At 47.4% G+C, this 19,177-nt stretch overlaps 1 protein-coding gene across 1 annotated transcript in view; it reads right to left on the bottom strand.

Annotated features, from left to right (window-relative positions):
• Window positions 1–19,177, bottom strand: part of galnt9 (polypeptide N-acetylgalactosaminyltransferase 9) — a 309,591-nt gene that overhangs the window by 74,883 nt on the left and 215,531 nt on the right. The window contains exon 9 of the mRNA XM_078227666.1: window positions 6,789–6,884. Within this exon, the coding sequence (XP_078083792.1) occupies window positions 6,789–6,884 (96 nt within the window). The remainder of the gene's footprint in view (window positions 1–6,788; window positions 6,885–19,177) is intronic.

The following is a 19,177-nucleotide window of genomic DNA, read 5'->3' as shown; positions in this document are numbered from 1 at the left end:
CATGGCTGATCGTCCAACTCAATAGTCTAATCCTGCTTTCTTCCCATAACCAGGATCACATTCCACTGCCAGCAGGTTTGTGGATACACTATAAATCTCCTTGCATGGCCTGCCCACAGGGCTCTTGCCTGCCCTGACCTCTGTGCAATTTTACAACGGGACAAATGAGCCCACAGCCAGCCATCCCCATCCCACCCTTCCAGGGGTTAGGTGGCTTCTTTTGTGGTTTTTGTATAGGCAGCGATGAACCTCATGTCCGAACATGTCTCTGAAAAGTCATGAAAATATAGATGTGCTTTCGGAGGACTTTCCATTTAAGAGACAGCAAGATGTATCAGATCACTTGTGGAGTTAACAATTACTATTGTCTGGATGTTTACACAAACTGAAACACAACGGTTACCCGAGATGTGGCATCTGCAAACTTCAAAGCTCACAAAGAGGGGTGTGAAGTAACCAATTTTTCACCAACAGCTGTGAATGGCCACCGCTCATTTCACATTGTGTGGCAATGGATAATGATACCAAGGCATTTACATGGCTAACGGGAGTATTAAACATAGAAACATAGGAGACAGGAGCAGGAGGAGGCCATTCGGCCCTTCGAGCCTTCTCCGCCATTCATCACGATCATGGCTGATCGTCCAACTCAGCAGCCTAATCCTGCTTTCCCCCCATAACCTTTGACCCCATTCGCCCCAAGTGCTATATCCAGCCACCTCTTGAATACATTCAATGTTTTGGCATCAACTACTTCCTGTGGTGATGAATATTGATTTAGTGGTTTTTGAACTCTCTTGTCAAATTGCATACTACCCTTTTTTTGACAATCTTTGCATGTTTGTGTGTGTCTGTGTGTGTGCATGTGTGTACTCACGTGTGTGTGTGCATGCGTGTGCGTGTGTGCATGTGTCTGTGTGTATGTGTGTATGTGTATATCTGTGTGTGCGCGCGAGCATGTGTGTGCACGCGCATGTGTGCGCCTGTGTGCGCACATGTGCATGTATGTCTGTGTGCGTATGTATGTGTGTGTGTGTGAGTGTGCGTGCAAGTGTGTGTGTGTGTATGTGTATGTGAGTGTGTGAGTGAGTGTGTGAGTGTGTGAGTGAGTGTGTGAGTGAGTGTGTGAGTGAGTGTGCGCGAGTGTGTGTGCGAGTGTGTGTGTGTGTGTGAGTGAGTGTGTGAGTGAGTGTGCGAGTGTGTGTGTGTATGTGAGTGTGTGTGTGTGTGTGCGAGTGTGTGTGTGTGAGTGAGTGTGTGTGCGTGCGAGTGTGTGTGTGAGTGAGTGTGTGTGTGTGCGAGTGTGAGTGTGTGAGTGAGTGTGCACGAGTGTGTGTGTGCGCGAGTGTGTGTGCGCGAGTGTGTGAGTGAGTGTGTGTGTGCGAGTGTGTGAGTGTGTATGTGAGTGTGTGTGTGAGTGTGTGTGTGGGCGCGAGTGTGTGTGTGCGAGTGTGTGAGTGTGTATGTGAGTGTGTATGTGAGTGTGTGTGTGAGTGTGTGTGTGTGTGTGTGAGTGTGTGAGTGTGTGTGCGAGTGTGTGTTTGTGTGCGAGTGTGTGTGCGAGTGAGTGTGAGTGTGATTGTGTGTGAGTGTGTGTGTGTGAGTGAGTGTGTGTGTGAGTGTATGTGTGAGTGAGTGTGTATGTGTGTGTGAGTGTGAGTGTGTGCGAGTGTGTGTGCGAGTGTGTGTGAGTGAGTGTGTGTGTGAGTGTATGTGTGAGTGTGAGTGTGTATGTGTGTGTGTGAGTGTGAGTGTGTGAGAGTGTGAGTGTGTGTGTGTGAGTGTGAGTGTGTGTGAGTGCGTGAGTGTGTGTGAGTGCGTGAGTGTGTGTGAGTGCGTGAGTGTGTGTGTGAGTGCGTGTGTGTGTGAGTGCGTGTGTGTGTGAGTGCGTGAGTGTGTGTGTGAGTGCGTGTGTGTGTGTGTGTGTGTGTGAGTGTGTGTGTGAGTGTGTGTGTGTGTGAGTGTGAGTGTGTGTGTGAGTGTGTGTGTGAGTGTGTGTGTGTGTGTGAGTGTGAGTGTGTGTGTGTGTGTGAGTGTGAGTGTGTGTGTGAGTGTGTGTGTGAGTGTGTGTGTGTGTGAGTGTGTGTGTGAGTGTGTGTGTGAGTGTGTGTGTGAGTGTGTGTGTGTGTGAGTGTGAGTGTGTGTGTGAGTGTGTGTGTGTGTGTGTGTGTGAGTGTGAGTGTGTGTGTGAGTGTGTGTGTGAGTGTGTGTGTGAGTGTGAGTGTGTGTGTGAGTGTGAGTGTGTGTGTGAGTGTGTGTGTGAGTGTGTGTGTGTGTGTGAGTGTGTGTGTGAGTGTGTGTGTGAGTGTGTATGTGAGTGCGAGAGAGAGAATGAGGAGTAGAGATTTGCTGAGATAACATTTTGGGTTTTGTGTGAGATTTATCCTCTGTTTAATTGAATCTCATTGGTTTTCTGTGCGTTTGTTCAGGTTCCAGCACTCAAAAGGTTAAAGCATTTCTCAAAAATGCATCTTGTTGTGATTGGACGCGAGGTGAGGGAGAAGGGAGAAATTATCCCACATCTCTCCCCGTCCCGAATTCAGCGACGCTCACATTCCATGAACATTGAAGGTATTTTTTAAACGGAGCATTATTTAAACGATGTGGTTACAGGAAATGAACACATTTAGACTCAGTATAAACATTCTTCCCAACATTTCCCACAACAGATGAGGAAGATGCCAGAATTGGTGAAAACATTAGCAAAGACAGCAACACACACAGAGGGGGGTGACTGCACCAATCCCTGCAACATATGTGCAGACTTCTGAGTGCAGTGATTCATCCAAAATTTCTCTGCGAAGTCCCATCCACACATTACCCCTGTCCCTGCTAACCCACACTGACTCCTTGCTTGACAACACCTCGATTTTAAAATTCTCACACATGCCCCTGTCTACATCAATGGGGACGAAGTAGAAATGGTCAAGAGTTTCACGTTTTTCGGTGCCCAGATCACCAACACTCTGTTCTGGTCCTCCCATGCCGACACTATAGTTAAGAAAGCCCCACCAACGCATCTACTTTCTCAGAGGACTGAGGAAATTCGGCATGTCAGCTGCCACTCATAAACTTTTACAGATGCACCGTAGAAAACATTCTTTCTGGTTGTATCACAGCTTGGTATGGCTCCTGCTCTGCCCCAAGACAGCAAGAAACTCCAAAGGGTCGTGAATGTAGCCCAATCCATCACGCAAACCAGCCTCCCATCCATTGACTCTGTCTACGCTTCCTGCTGCCTCGGTAAAGCATAATTAAGGACCCCTGGACGTTCTCTCTTCCACCTTCTTCCGTACCAACCGACACACGAACAGCTTCTTCCCTGTTGCTGTCAGGCTTTTGAATGGACCTACCTCGCATTAAGTTGATCTTTCTCTACACCCTAGCTATGACTGTAACACTGCATTTTGCACCCTCTCCTTTCCTTCTCTATGAACAATATGCTTTGTCTGTATAGCGCGCAAGAAACAATACTTTCACTGTGTACCAATACACGTGACAATAATAAATCAAATCAAATCTTTTTCAAATTCCTCCATGGCCTTGCCATCTCCCTTCCCTATCTCTGTGATCTATATACATAGAAACCCTACAGTACAGAAACAGGCCATTCGGCCCATCGAGTCTGCACCGACCACAAACCCACCCAGGCCCTACCCCCATATCCCTACATATTTACCCACTAATCCCTCTAACCTATGCATCTCAGGACACTACGGGGCAATTTTAGCATGGCCAATCAACCTAACCCGCACATCTTTGGACCGTGGGAGGAAACCGGAGCACCCGGAGGAAACCCACGCAGACACGAGGAGAATGTGCAAACTCCACACAGACAGTGGCCCAAGCCGGGAATCGAACCCAGGTCCCTGGAGCTGTGAAGCAGCAGTGCTAACCACTGTGCTACCGTGCCGCCTATCTCTTCTGATCTTTCAACTCTGCGAGATCTCTGAGCTTCTCCAACTCTGGCTTCTCGATCATCCTCCGCTTTGATCGTTACACCATTGGCGGCCAAGCTCTGGAATTCCCTCCCGAAACCTCTCTGCCTCTCCATCTCGCTCCTCCTTTGAGACATCACTGAAAAATACTACCGTTCTGACCAAGATTTTGATCCATTGTCCTGGCATTTCCTTATGTGGTTTGGTGATACATTTTATTTGATGACATTCTCGTGATGTGCTTTGAGATGTTTTATAACATTTTGATGTTGTTGTTTATGTCAGAAAAAGGGGAAAATAAAGATGGTGGAAGAGACCGTGGAGAACTCCCTTGCTCCTCTTCAGATAGTCTAGAATTTAGGAGGATGAGGGGGGATCTTATTGAAACCTACAGGATTCTGCGAGGCCTGGATAGAGTGGACGTGGAGAGAATGTTTCCACTAGTAGGAAAAACTAGAACCAGAGGGCACAACCTCAGGCTAAAGAGACGATCCTTTAAAACAGAGATGAGGAGGAATTTCTTCAGCCAGAGAGTGGTGAATCTGTGGAACTCTTTGCCACAGAAGGCTGTGGAGGCCAGGTCACTGGGTGTCTTTAAGACAGAGATAGATAGGTTATGATTAATAAGGGGTTTAGGGGTGATGGGGAAAAGATGGGAGAATGGGGATGAGAAAAAAATCAGCCATGATTGAATGGCGGAGCAGACTCGATGGGCCGAGTGGCCTAATTCTGCCCCTATGTCTTATGGTCTTAAATAGACTTATCTGGATAGACACATGAACATGGGGGGAATGGAGGGATACAGGCGGTTGGTTGAGATAGGACAACATGATTGGCGCAGGCTTGGTGGGCTGAAGGGCCTGTTCCTGTGCTGTTCTGTTCTTTGTTCTTTGTCAGTGACCATGGGAACTTTCACATCCGGCTGAGATTAGGGTGACCAGGTTTTCAGCAGTCAATGGTGGGACACACTGACCCGCTCCTGTAACTATTGAGTTTTGTGTATAGGGAGAGGAGAATCTGTGGTGATTGTGTATGAAAACGAGAATGGGTTAATGAACCTTGTAACACTTAAGCATTGAGACCCGAACTCTAATACTTAAAAGATTTGTAAGAGGCATTGTAGAAATTTGTTTTTGTGTCTGTAGAGCGAGATAAGAGACGCAGCTGTACATAAGCTTATGACCTTCCCAGCTCATATAATCTAAGCTAGTAGCCATTTTGTGTTCTTTAATATTATGTACTGCTGTGTAACAGTGGAGCCTACATGTAGGCCTTCTGTGATCGTATAATCATAGATTTATATATATTCATTATATACTATTCATCCTCACCAATATAGAGTTTTACACAGACCCCTGTACGCTTGTATGTCAGTCAACTTGTTTGTGTAAGCTTGTGGCCTTGTATGTTGGCTGGACGGGCCGCAGATGTGCGTCACACAAAGTAATAGAACAGAGATAGTCGCGGCCTTGGAGATTGCCGCGATTACACGGACTACGCAAAGGAAGAAACCGCCGATGCAGCAAGGATCCCACAATGGATAACAAACAGTGACAGACATCCTGGAGAATTGCGGACGTAATTAGGGGCGGGAACCGGGATGTATAAAACTCTGTTCTTACTTGTGTTCGGGGAGAGGCCTGAGACCGTGTTAGGAATCGGACCTCTCCCACAAGCTTGTGAAAATAAACCACTGTACTTTGACCTACGACTAGTCTCAGAGGTAACTTTGTTTACCTGTGTATAAGGCTCTGGTCAGACCCCATTTGGAGTATTGTGAGCAGATCTGGCCCCCAGATCTAAGGAAGGATGTGCTGGCCTTGGAAAGGGTCCAGAGGAGGTTCACAAGAATGATCCCTGGGATGAAGAGCTTGTCGTATGGGGAACGGTTGAGGACTCTGGGTCTGTACTCGTTGGAGTTTAGAAGGATGAGGGGGGGGATCTTATTGAAACTTACAGGATACTGCGAGACCTGGATAGAGTGGACGTGGAGAGGATATTTCCACTAGTAGGAAAAACTAGAACCAGAGGGCACAACCTCAGGCTAAAGGGATGATCCTTTAAAACAGATGAGGAGGAATTTCTTCAGCCAGAGAGTGGTGAATCTGGGAATGCTTTGCCGCAGAAGGCTGTGGAGGCCAGGTTATTGAGTGTCTTTAAGACAGAGATAGATAGGTTCTTGATTAATCAGGGGTTATGGCAGGAGAAAAGGCAGGAGAATGGGGATGAGAAAAATATCAGCCATGATTGAATGGCGGAGCAGATTCGATGGGCCGAGTGGCCTAATTCTGCTCCTACGCCTCATGGTCTTATGGTGTCCCCCTCCAGTATAGTACTGAGCTGTTTGTCCCTGCTCCCTCATTGAGTGCACCACTTACTGTGCATCCTCCACCCTCAGCGAGCTCATGGTTCCTGAGAGACGCTGTTAACAGCATGTCCGTGATAATGGCATGAGCTCCCGGAGTGCAAGCCCAGCTGGGGATATCCCCCTGCCATCAGCTGTCAATCGGCAGGACACAACCCTTCCTGTCGCTTACCACTGCAACATCCCCCTTCCCCCCACACCCCATACAAGTTTGAGGGGCTGGCTTTGCAAACCACTGGTATCTTGTTTGTCTGTTTGGCCAAATGTGGTTGGAATAGTTTTCATAATGTGCACTGATTGGCTTTGGAATGAAGCCTGATGCAAAATATCCAGTTTGAACACATTGCAAGACATGCCTGTGAAAATATCTTTGCCACCAGGTAACGCAGAGACTGAGTGAAGTGCTTTAGTTACTGGCTCTGGTTCACCACCGCACATCTCTAAAGGATCATATATAAGATTTGTGCATGGAAGGGTGTTCCTACCTGTGAGGTCATACCATGACATGGATATAGAATGGCTCTGTCATCCTCTTCTGAGCCTTGGTCTAAGCAATAGCCACTCGCTTTACTGTTTCGTACCTGTTGGATGGAAAAGAATTCCAGATCAAATGCAAGCCACACACATGCCTTATTGACATGCCATGAAAGGCCTTCTTGCTAAAGTTCGCGACTGTTCCTTTGGTCATTCCATTTTGCTCTCTTTGCACTTTCTAGTAAAAAGTAAAATTAATAAATTTGATCACCAGAAACATTCAGCACTTTAGTTTATTTATTAGTGTCACAAGTCGGCTTACATTAACACTGCAATGAAGTTACTGTGAAAATCCCCTAGTCGCCACACTCTGGTGTCTGTTCAGATACACTGAGGGAGAATTTAGCACGGCCAATGCACCTAACCAGCACATCCTTTGGAGTGTGGGAGGAAACCAGAGCACCCGGAGGAAACCCACGCAGGCACGGGGAGAGCGTGCGGACTCCGCACAGACAGTGAACTGAGCCGGGAATCGAACCCGGGTCCCTGGCGCTGTGAGGCAGCAGTGCTAACCACTGTGCCGCCATGCCAGCCTTTGTAAGGTCGTGGAAGAAAATGTGCTTCCTGTGTAGCAGCCTATCAAAACAAGGAATGGCTGTGGCGGATTATATCCAATTACCTCACATTCCCTAACACAGGTGGCCAAGGTGATTAAGAAGGCATAAGGCCTGCTTGCCTTCATCAGCTGGGGCACTGAGTACAAGAGTTGGGAAATCATGTTGCAGCTATATAAAACCTTGATAAGGCCGCATTTGGAGTATTGTGTGCTGTTCTGGTCACCACACTACCAGAAGGATGTGGAAGCTTTGGAGAGAGCGCATAGAAGGTTCACCAGGATGTTCCCTGGTCTCGAGGGTGTTGGATATGAGGAGAGGTTGCATAAACGAGGATTGTTTTCACTGGAAAGACGGAGGCTGAGGGGAAACCTGATAGAGGTCTACAAAATTATGAGGGGCGTAGATAGGGTGGATAGTCAGAGGCTTTTTCCCAGGGTGGAAGTGTCGACTACAAGAGGGCACAGGTTCAAGGTGAGAGGGGGAAAGTTTAAGGGAGATGTGCAGGGGGAAGTTTTTCACGCAGAGAGTGGTGGGTGCCTGGAAGGGGCTGCCAGAGGAGGTGGTGGAAGCGGGCACATTAGCGACATTTAAGAGGCATCTGGATGGGTAGATGAATAGAGGGATATGACTGAGTAAGGACAGAAGGCTTTTTTTAGTTTAGTTAGGGCATCATGATCGGCACAGGCTTGGAGGGTCGAAGAGCCTGTTCCTCTGCTGCACTTTCCTTTGTTCTTTGAATGTACAGCACAGAAACAGGCCCAACTGGTCCAGGCTGGGGTTTATTCTGCAAACCAGCCTCCTCCCCATCTTCATCTCACCCTATCAGCAGATCCTTCTATTCCTTTCTCCCTCACATGTTTATCCAGCTTCCCCTTAAATACCTCAACAATATTCACCTCAACCACTCCCTGTGGGAGCGAGTACCACATTCTCCCCCATTCCCCTTGGGAGCGAGCTCCACACTCTCCCCACTCCCTGTGGGAGCAAGTCCCACATTCTCCCCACTCCCTGTGGGAGTGAGTTCCACACTCTCCCCATTCCCTGTGGGAGTGAGTCCCACATTTTCCCCACTCTCTGTGGGAGCGAGTCCCACATTCTCCCCACTCCCTGTGGGAGTGAGTTCCACATTCTCCCCACTCCCTGTGGGAGTGAGTTCCACATTCTCCCCACTCCCTGTGGGAGTGAGTTCCACATTCTAACTTACTGCCTGTGTGAGCAAGTCCCACATTCTCCCCACTCCCTGTGGGAGTGAGTTCCACACTCTCCCCACTCCCTGTGGGAGTGAGTTCCACATTCTCACCCACTCCCTGTGGGAGTGAGTTGCACATTCTAACCCACTCCCTGTGGGAGCAAGTCCCACTCATTCGCCCCATCCTCTCGATAAAGGGTTTCCTTCTGAATTCCCCTTTGGATTTCTTACTGACTAGTTTATGTCCATTGCCCCGTTATTTTGATCTCCCCCAAAAGTTGAAACACATGCCGGAATTTCACCACCTCGCCTGCCCGAGGCTTGCAAGATCCCGCCAAGGCCAACGGAGAATGCCGTTCTGTGGACCTCACCTGCCCCGATTCTGGGGCGGGCGAGATGGTAAAATTCCAGCCACAGTCTCTCCATCCATCTCACTGAACCTCTTGTTAGTGTTAAAGACTCCTATCAGGTCACCCTTCAACCTTCTCTTGCTGTTCAACCTTCCCTTAATTGGATGTTGTTTTTGGTGATTGTGGCACAGTTAAGGATTCAGATAAAACTGGCTGAGAAGCTATTTGACCTTAGCACATCTTACAGTCATAGAATCATATGGCAGAAGAGGCCCTTCAGCCCATCGAGGCTGCACCAGCACGTGAGAAACACCTGACCTACCATCTAATCCCATTTACCAGCACTTGGCCCGTAGCCTTGTGTGCCAAGTGTTCATCCAGGTATTTTTTAAAGGATGTGAGGCAACCCACCTCCACCACCCTCCCATGCAGCGCATTCCAGACCACCCTCTGGGTAAAAAAGACATTATTAATGTTTGAGTTTGGGGAGTTGTTGTACGTTGGTTCTGACTGGTTAAGGAACAAGGGTGAGACATCAGAATGTCTGAACAATATTTAGTTTATTGGATGAACATAACTATATACAGATACACAAGATAGCTGTTACTCAGTCTAAGCTGCAAGCATTCTCCCTCCCAATTCTCAATCATCTGTCTCTTACATTAATATGTGGAGGTAATGTTTCTCTAATCCCACACATTAACCCTTTCAACCCTGAACACTCACATACTATAAGAGTGACTCAGTAACTTCTTCAGTCATCTATGACTGTAAGATGTGCTAAAGTCAAACAGCTGCTCAGCCAGTTTTATCTGAATCCTTAACTGTGCCACAATCACCAAAAACAACATCCAATTAAGGAAAGGTTGAACAGCAAGAGAAGGTTGAAGGGTGACCTGATAGGAGTCTTTAACACTAACAAGAGGTTCAGTGAGATGGATGGAGAGACTGTGGCTGGAATTTTACCGGGACAATGGACATAAACTAGTCAGTCAGAAATCCAAGGGGGAACTTCTTCAGATTAACTATTTGACGTAAGTTTTATTCATTCGTTCATGGGATAGGGGCGTCACTGGCTGGGCCGGCATATAATACCCATCCCTAATTACCCTTCAACTGAATGGCTTGCTATTGGCCATTTTGGAGGGCAGTTAAGAGTTAAGCACATTGCTGTGGACCTGAAGTCACGTGTAGGCCGGACCGGGTAAGGACGAAACACACACGGACATACCCGATAGGGGTTAGTATTTCTCATTCTCCTGTTGCTTATAAAGGCCCAATTTTAACTCTTAAGTGATTGGTTAATAAATAAGTTAAAATCCCAACTTTTCAAGCAGGTGCAAATCAAATTTCCAGCATTCCCAATCCGGCCTCAGCTGGAGTACTGTTTCAAATTCCCCCGGGTAGCAGACTTTAGGCAGGATGGTAGGGCCTTGGAGAGGCTGTGGGGGAGATCGACTGGAATAGTCCCAGGGGACAAGGGACTTCAGTTAGGTTGGAAAAATAGAGAAACTGGGATTGTTCTCCTTCCAGCAGAGAAGGTTAAAGGGAGATTTAATAAAGGTGCTTAAAATCATGGGGGCTTTGGGTAGAGTAGATAGGGGGAGACTGACTCGAGTGGCTGAAGAATCAGTAACTTGAGGACACAGAATTCAGATGATTGGTAAATTGAGATGATTGAGAGATGAAGGTAAATGCTTTTGCGCATTTAATTGTTGTGATCTGGAAGGCGCTCCTTGAAAGGGCGATTGGGCGGCACGGTAGCACAGTGGTTACAGCCTCACAGTGCCAGGGACCCGGATTCAATTCCAGTCTTGGGTCACCATCTGTGTAAAGTCTGCACATTCTCCCCTTGTCTGCGTGGGTTTCCTCCGGGTGCTCCGGTTTCTCCCTGCTCTCCAAAGATATGCGGGTTAGGTGGATTGGCCGTGCTAAATTGACCCTAGTGTCAGGGGGATAATCTACTGATGATCATGGAACCATTGTTGATTATTGGGAAAACCCATCTGGTTCACTAATGCCCTTTAGGGAAGGAAATCTGCCGTCCTTACCCAGTCTGATCTACATGTGACTCCAGAGCCACAGCAATGTGGTTGACTCTCAACTGCCCGCGGGCAACAAGGAATGGGCAATAAATGCTGACCAGCCAGCGATGCCCATGTCCCATGAATGAATAATAAAAAAGCAGATTCAATGGGAACTTTCAAAAGGAGATCGAGGAGCTTTGGGGAAAGATGAGGGCAGTGGGACTAACTGGATAGCTCCTCCAAAGCGCTGACACAGGGATGATGGGTGAATAGCCTCCTTATGTGGTACCACTCTGTGATGCATGCTGTTGAACAAAACAGAAATCTCGCTGAGGGAAGCTCAGGGAGCTCTGCCCAAGACCGCAAGGAATTATAAACAATCGTGTATGTAGCCCAATCCATCACCCAAACCAGCCTCCCATCCATTGGCTCTGTCTACACTTCCCGCTGCCTTGTCAAAGCAGCCAGCATAATAAAGGACCCTACGCACCCCGGACATTCTCTCTTCCACCTTCTTCCGTTGGGGAAAAAGATACAAATGTCTGAGGTCACGTACCAACCGACTCAAAAACAGCTTCTTCCCTGCTGCCATCAGACTTTTGAATGGACCTACCTCGCATTAAGTTGATCTTTCTCTACACCCTAGCTATGACTGTAACTGTCTCGTTTCCTTCTCTATGAACGGTAAGCTTTGTCTGTACAGCGCACAAGAAACAATACTTTTCACTGTATGTTAATACATGTGACAATAATAAATCAAATCAAATCAAAAAGGGAGGGCATTGAGTTTAAGAGAAGGTCTCTCTGATGCAGAGGAGGGGACTTTACTCAGTGCCTAATGATGCTGTACTTCATCCCCATGTGCTTCCTGACGCCAGGGGCCCGAATGGGGAAATTATACTGTTCCACAACGCTGACAGAGCTTATTCTTATTCTTCTGTGTCATCAGCGTTGCTTTTAATGCAGGAACTGGGATCAGAAATCAGACTGAACGCATAGAGTTTAAAAAAAAAATGGAAGCATTTCACAAAGGCATCAGCAAGTCCAGCGAAAAAGTAAAAGCTTTCCTCAGGTTATTTTAAGGACATTGGTCTCTCAGGAAAATCCTTTGCTGCTTCAGTTCCCCTGCAGACAGCCAGCCAACCACCAAGCCTGGCTTTGGAAGATGGACACATTTATTTTTCACTCACAAAATGTCGGTTTTTATTTTACAAGGTTCAAAGCAGGCCTTCTGAGGGTCAACCCTGGCCCTTCCTGTCAGTCCTCTCTCCCCCTTGACCCCCCCCCCCCCCCCCGCCCCCCCAGCCTGTGATTTCTGCCCCTCTTCTCGCCATCACTCAACAGTGGCCTGGGTCCCTCAGCAGTCCTCGGTCTCAGGTGGGTGTAGTACCGGCAGCAACCATCACCTCCCCCCTTAGTGCTGCTGAACAATGAAGGGCTCCCGTCCTCTGACTGTCCGGCAGCTCTTGAAGGGCAGGATTCTGGATTCTGGGAGCAGGACTGCCTTTGCCTAGATAAATACAGCCTGTGTCCAAATGCAGAAAGATCTGGACAATATTCAGGCTTGGGCTGACAATTTTTCATTCGTCCATGGGATGTAGGCGTCGCTGGCTGGGCCAGCATTTATCACCCGTCCCTGATGATATTTAAGAGTCAACCACTTGCTGTGGGTCTGGAGACACATCTAGACGAGACTGGGTAAGGACGGCAGATTTCTTTCCCTAAAAGACATTAGTGAACCAAATGGGTTTTTACAACAATCGACAATGGTTTCATGATCATCTTCATGACTTTTACTTCGAGATTTTTATTGAATTCAATTTTCACCATCTGCCATGGTGGGATTCGAACCCAGGTTCATAAGTTCATACGATATAGGAGCAGAATTGGGCCATTCGGCCCATTGAGTCCGCTCCGCCATTCGATCATGGCTGATATGCTCCTCATTCCCATTTTCCTGCCTTCTCACCATAACCCTTCAACCCATTCCCAATTAAAAATCTGTCTAACTCCTCCTGAAATTTACTCACTGTCCCAGCATCCACCGCACTTTGGGGGAGTGAATTCCACAGATTCACAACCCTTTGGGAGAAGTAGTTTCTCCTCAACTCTGTTTTAAATTTGCTGCCCCTTATCCTAAGACTATGACCTCTCGTCCTAGAATGCCCCACAGGAGGAAGCATCCGCTCCACGTCTACTTTATCAGAACATTGCCATGAGTCTCTGGATTATTAGTCCAGCATCAATACTATTACGCCACTGTCTCCTCTGACAAGTGGAAAGTAACATTTGAGCCAGCAACGTCCGCGCCCTGTGGACAAATAAGTAAAATAAATGACACAGTCCAATGCTTGAAAAGGGATTAGCCTTGTTGTTATTTTCCCATCCTATGACAATGATGAGAGTTTTCCAATGTCTATATTGTTTATTGTGTGAATAAATCGTCCTTCTCCCCAAAACACAAAGGCTTTTCTCTTCCTGTCCCACCAAACCAATTAAAGTAGCCAACCTCCAGAGATGCAAAGTGCCTCATTGCTTGTAGTGTTGGTGAGAGAGAACACAACCTCGTAACATTATCCACTGGAATCGGATGTGTGGGCTGCAGGTTAAAGACTCTGATGACAATTCAATAACAAGAAAAATTAGAATTTCAAATCCAGCTGCCATGGGAAATGAGCTGATTAATTTTTCTGCCCACACATCCGTGCGCTGTGTTTCACTCCGATGTTCAGATAGCTATCAGATGAGTAAAAGAAGGTGGACCCACTAATTTAAAAACCACAACAGGATTTGTACAGACTTTACAAAGAACAAAGAACAATACAGCACAGGAACAGGCCCTTCGGCCCTCCAAGCTCCCTGGTCCAAACTAGACCATTCTTTTGTATCCCTCCATTCCCACTCCGTTCATGTGGCTATCTCGATAAGTCTTAAACGTTCCCAGTGTGTCCGCCTCCACCACCTTGCCTGGCAGTGATTCCAGGGCCCCACCACCCTCTGTGTAAAATACGTCCTTCTGATATCCATGTTAAACCTCCCCCCCCCCCTCACCTTGAACCTATGACCCCTCGTGAACATCACCACCGACCTGGGAAAAAGCTTCCCACCGTTCACCCTATCTATGCCTTTCATAATTTTATACACCTCTATTAGTTCACCCCTCATCCTCCGTCTTTCCAGTGAGAACAACCCCAGTTTACCCAATCTCTCCTCATAACTAAGCCCTTCCATACCAGGCAACATTATGCTCATTTTATTCACAATCGATCGCTTTGAAAATGGGCCAAGGGGAAAAATAAGCGTCAGCGGGGAAAACACAACTTTGCAATAATCTGCAAAGTCTTCTCTGCGGTTTCTTCATCAGTTATCAACACGACGGCGGGGGTGGCGGGGAGGGGAGCGGGGGGAGAGTGGCAACCTTTCACTCTGCACCATCAGGTGGAGATTGGACAGAAAATGAGCGGAGAATGGTCCGGGACTGGAAGGAGAATGGGTGGAATATTGGTGGGAAATGGGTGGGATAAGGGTAGTATATGTGTGGGGAATGTGTATACGGGTGGGATATAAGTGGGGAATGGGTTTATGGGTGGGGAATGTGTGGGATATGGGTGTGGAATGGGTATATGGATGGGAAATGGGTGGACTATGGGTAGGAATGGATATATTGGTGGGATATGAGTGGGGAATGGGTGGGGTATGGGTGGAATGTGGGTGGGGGTTATGTATCTGAATGGGATATGAGTGGGGAATGGGTGGGCTAAGGGTGGGATATAGGTGGATATGGGTATATGGGTGGGATATAGAGTGATAGAGGTTTACAGCATGGAAACAGGCCCTTTGGCCCAACTTGTCCATGCTGCCTTTTTTTAAAAACCCTAAACTAATCCCTATTGCCCGCATTTGGCCCATATCCCTCTATATCCATCTTACCCATGTAACTATCTCAATGCTTTTTAAAAGACAACAGTGTACCCGCCTCTACTACTACCTCTGGCAGCTTGTTCCAGACACTCACCACCCTCTGTGTGAAAACATTGCCCCTCTGGACACTTTTGTATCACTCCCCTCTCACCTTAAATCTGTGCCCTCTAGTTTTAGACTCCCCTACTTTTGGGAAAAGATATCAACTATCTAGCTGATCTGTGCCCCTCATTATTTTATAGACCCCTATAAGATCACCCCTCAGCCTCCTACGCGCCAGAGAAAAAAGTCCCAGTCTATCCAGCCTCTCCTTATAACCCAAACCATCAAGTCCCGGTAGCATCCTCGTAAATTTTTTCTGCACTCTTTCTAGTTTAATAATATCCTTTCTATAATAGGGTGACCAGACTGCACACAGTATTCCAAGTGTGGCCTTACCAATGTCTTGTACAACTTCACAAGACATACCAATTCCTGTATTCAATGTTCTGACCGATGAAACCAAGCATGCCGAATGTCTTCTTCGCCACTCTGTCTACATGTGACTCCACTTTCAAGGAGCTATGAACATGTACCCCTAGATCTCTTTGTTCTGTAACTCTCCCCAACGCCCTACCATTAACTGAGTAAGTCCTACCCTGGTTCAATCTACCAAAATGCATTATCTCGCATTTGTCTAAATTAAACTCCATCTGCCATTCGTCAGCCCACTGGCCCAATTGATCAAGATTCCGTCGCAATCGGAGATAACTTTCTTCACTGTCCACTATGCCACCAATCTTAGTGTCATCTGCAAACTTACTAACCATGCCTCCTATATTCTCATCCAAATCATTAATATAAATGACAAATAACAGTGGACCCAGCACTGATCCCTGAGGCACACCGCTGGTCACAGGCCTCCAGTTTGAAAAACAACCGTCTACAACCACCCTCTGGCTTCTGTCAAGAAACCAATTTTGTATCCATTTAGATACCTCACCATGGATCCCGTGAGATTTAACCTTATGCAACAACCTACCATATGGGTGGATATGGGTGGGAAATGTGTATGTGGGTGGGATATGGGTGGTACACGAGTGGAATTTGGGCAGAGAACAAGAGGAACTTGGCAGAGAATGGCAGGGGTGAGGTGAGGAATGGGCAGAGAACCAGAGGAGACTGGGTGAAGATCAAGGCAGTAATGGCTTGGTATTCAATTTCACACCATGTTACGGTAATCAGTGTCCCTCCACCTTAAATATTTGCAGATATGTCCTTGCTACAAATGAGTTGACAGAAAATGTGGGTGTTATTAACACATCACCATTCACAAGCATAGGAACAAGAGGAGGCCATTGAGCTCCTCGAGCCTGTTTCACCATTCAATGAGATCCTGGCTGATCTGCATCCTAACTCCATCCACCTGCCTTAGCTTCATGTCCCTAATAGGGGAATGAGATAGAGAATCTGATGAACTGGTGCAACGACAATAATCTCTCCCTCAATTTCAGCAAAATGAAGGAGACTGTCATCGACTTCAGGAAGCATAAAGGAGAACATGCCTCTGTCTACATCAATGGGGACGAAGTAGAAAGGGTCGAGAGCTTCAAGCTTCTAAGTGTCCAGATCACCAACAACCTGTCCTGGCCCTCCATGCTGACACTATAGTTACGAAAGCCCACCAACCCCTCCACTTTCTCAGAAGACTAAGGAAACTTGGCATGTCAGCTACGACACTCATCAACTTTTACAAATGCACCACAGAAAGCATTCTTTTTGGTTGTATCACAGCTTGGTATGACTTGGTATGGCTCTATCCAAGACCGCAAGAAACTTTCAAACGTCGTGAACGAAGCCCAGACCATCACGCAAACCAGCCTCCCATCCATTGGCTCTGGGCCCGATTTTACCATTGCGTCGCGTCCGTTTTTGGGCGCGAAAACGTGGTAAAGTCGGGTGTGAGGCCATTAACGCGATCCGCGCCCGCATCCGCGCAGATGGCCACTTTACCGAGACCCGGGAATGGCCACAATCCGATTCGCGCCTGAAACGGGCGCAATGGCGATTTAAATGCATTTGCATGCATTTTAATTGAATGAATGAACTGCCCGCCCAACTTTATCAGCATTTCCCCCTTTACCGCCGCGTTCGCCAATCCGGAATTGCGCCAAAATGAACCTGCTGAATAAAAGTCTGTTTCGGGCGCTCCAGCTGCTGAAGAGATGAGTTCAGAGCTCTCTGACTCAGATCGGTCAGGGAGAGGGAGGAGAGAGGCTCAATCGTTGTCTGGTGGTGGGGAGGGGAGGGAGGCCAGATCATTCTCTGGTTTGGAGGGGGAGGAAAGAGGTCAGTAAGATGTATCTCTGGTGGGGGGGGGAGGGAGGCCAGATAGATCTCTGGTGGCGGGGAGGCAGGGGCAGGGGGGGTCTGCTGCTACTCTGCGGGTGATCAGTGGGTGGGAAGGGGGCAGGGGGTCACGATCGGACTGGGTAGTGGGGGGGGTGTTGATAAGGGGGACTGTGATGTGTGTGGGTAGTAGGAGGGTGGATAAGGGAGACAGTGATGTGTGTGGGTATTGGGGGGGTGGATAAGGGGGACAGTGATGTCTGTGGGGCCATCGCTCCCGCTTTTCTCTCCCGGGCCGCTTTCTCCGCTTTCTGCGATCCGGGAGCGATCTGACATGGGCGCGCTTTTTCAAATTTTTTCCTCATTGCGCATGCGCAGTTCAGAGCTCCGATCGTTTCGGGCGCGCTAAGCCCCAGCCACAGCGCGATTCAGACCCATGATTTTTTTTTCAGGCTGAGTGCGTATTGGGGACGCCTGAAAGCAGATTTCCAAGTCGGATCTGATTGCGCCCAGATTCAGCACTTAGAATGAAAATGGTAAAATCGGGCCCTCTGTCGACACTTCCCGCTGCCTCGGCAAAGCAGCCAGCATAATCAAGGACCCCACGCACCCTGGACATTCTCTCTTCCATCATCTTCCATCAGGAAAAAGACACAAAAGTCTGAGGTCATGTCCCAACCGACTCAAGAACAGCTTCTTCCCTGCTGCTGTCAGACTTTTGAATGGATCTACCTCATATTAAGTTGATCTTTCTCTACACCCTAGCTATGACTGTAACATTACATTCTGCACCCTCTCATTTCCTTCTCTATGAACGGTATGCTCTGTCTGTATAGTGCGCAAGAAACAATACTTTTCACTGTATGTTAATACATGTGACAACAATAAATCAAATCCAATCAGATCAAAGTATTGTTTCTTATCACTACATCACCGCCTCCGCGCGATACAGACAAAGCATACCGTTCATAGAGAAGGAGAGAGTGTAGAATGTCGTGTTAAATTCATAGCTGTATACTGTAATACATGTGACAATAATAAATCAAATCAAATCAAATAATATTTTCAGCTCCCAAAATTCAATCAATCTGTGATTAAAAATGATTACATGAGCCTCCAGCATCTCAGAATGACAGAATCTCAGATTTGTCATGGTGCAGAAGGAGGCCATTTGGCCCATCGTATCTGCACCGGCCCTCCGAATGAGCAACTCACCTAGTTTCATTGTCCCACCTTCTCCCCAATGACCCTGTACATTCTTCCTTTTCAGATAATAGTCTAATCCCCTTTTGAATGCTTCAATTGTATCTGCCTCCACACTCTCCAGCCGTGCATTCCAGACCCCAACCACTCGCTGTGTGAAAAAACTTTCCTGCAAACCATTTTTAATTCCTTCATTAATTACTTTAAATCTGTGCCCTTTCATCCTCTAACCTTTTACAAAGGAGAACAGTTTCCCCCTTTCTCCTCTGTCTAGCCCCCTCATGATCTTGAACATTCTATCACATCTCTTCTCAACCTTCTTTTCTCCAATGAGGACAATCCTAATGTCGCCAATCTATCCTCATAAATGAAGGTCATCATCTTAGGAACTAATCTCATTCATCTTCTCTGCACTTTCTCCAATACCTTCACATCCTCCCTACAGTGGGGAGTCCAGAATTGGGCATCATTAGCCAGCATTTATTGCCCATCCTTCAACTGTAGGCACTTTTAAGAGTCAACCACATTGCTGTGGATCTGGAGTCACATTATCTTTATTTATTTACTTATTAGTGTCACAAGTAGGCTCACATTAACGCTGCAATGAAGTTACTGTGAAAATCCCCTCGTTGCCACATTCCGGTGCCTGTTTGAGAGCGTGAGGGAGAATTTAGCATGGCCAATGCACCTAACCAGCACTTCTTTCGGACTGTGGAAGGAAACTGGAGCACCCGGAGGAAACCCACGCAGACACGGGGAGAACGT

This window comes from Mustelus asterias, chromosome 13 (genome assembly GCF_964213995.1).
Source record: "Mustelus asterias chromosome 13, sMusAst1.hap1.1, whole genome shotgun sequence".
In the NCBI taxonomy this organism is placed as follows: domain Eukaryota; kingdom Metazoa; phylum Chordata; class Chondrichthyes; order Carcharhiniformes; family Triakidae; genus Mustelus; species Mustelus asterias.
This window is presented reverse-complemented; position numbering and strand designations above follow the sequence as displayed.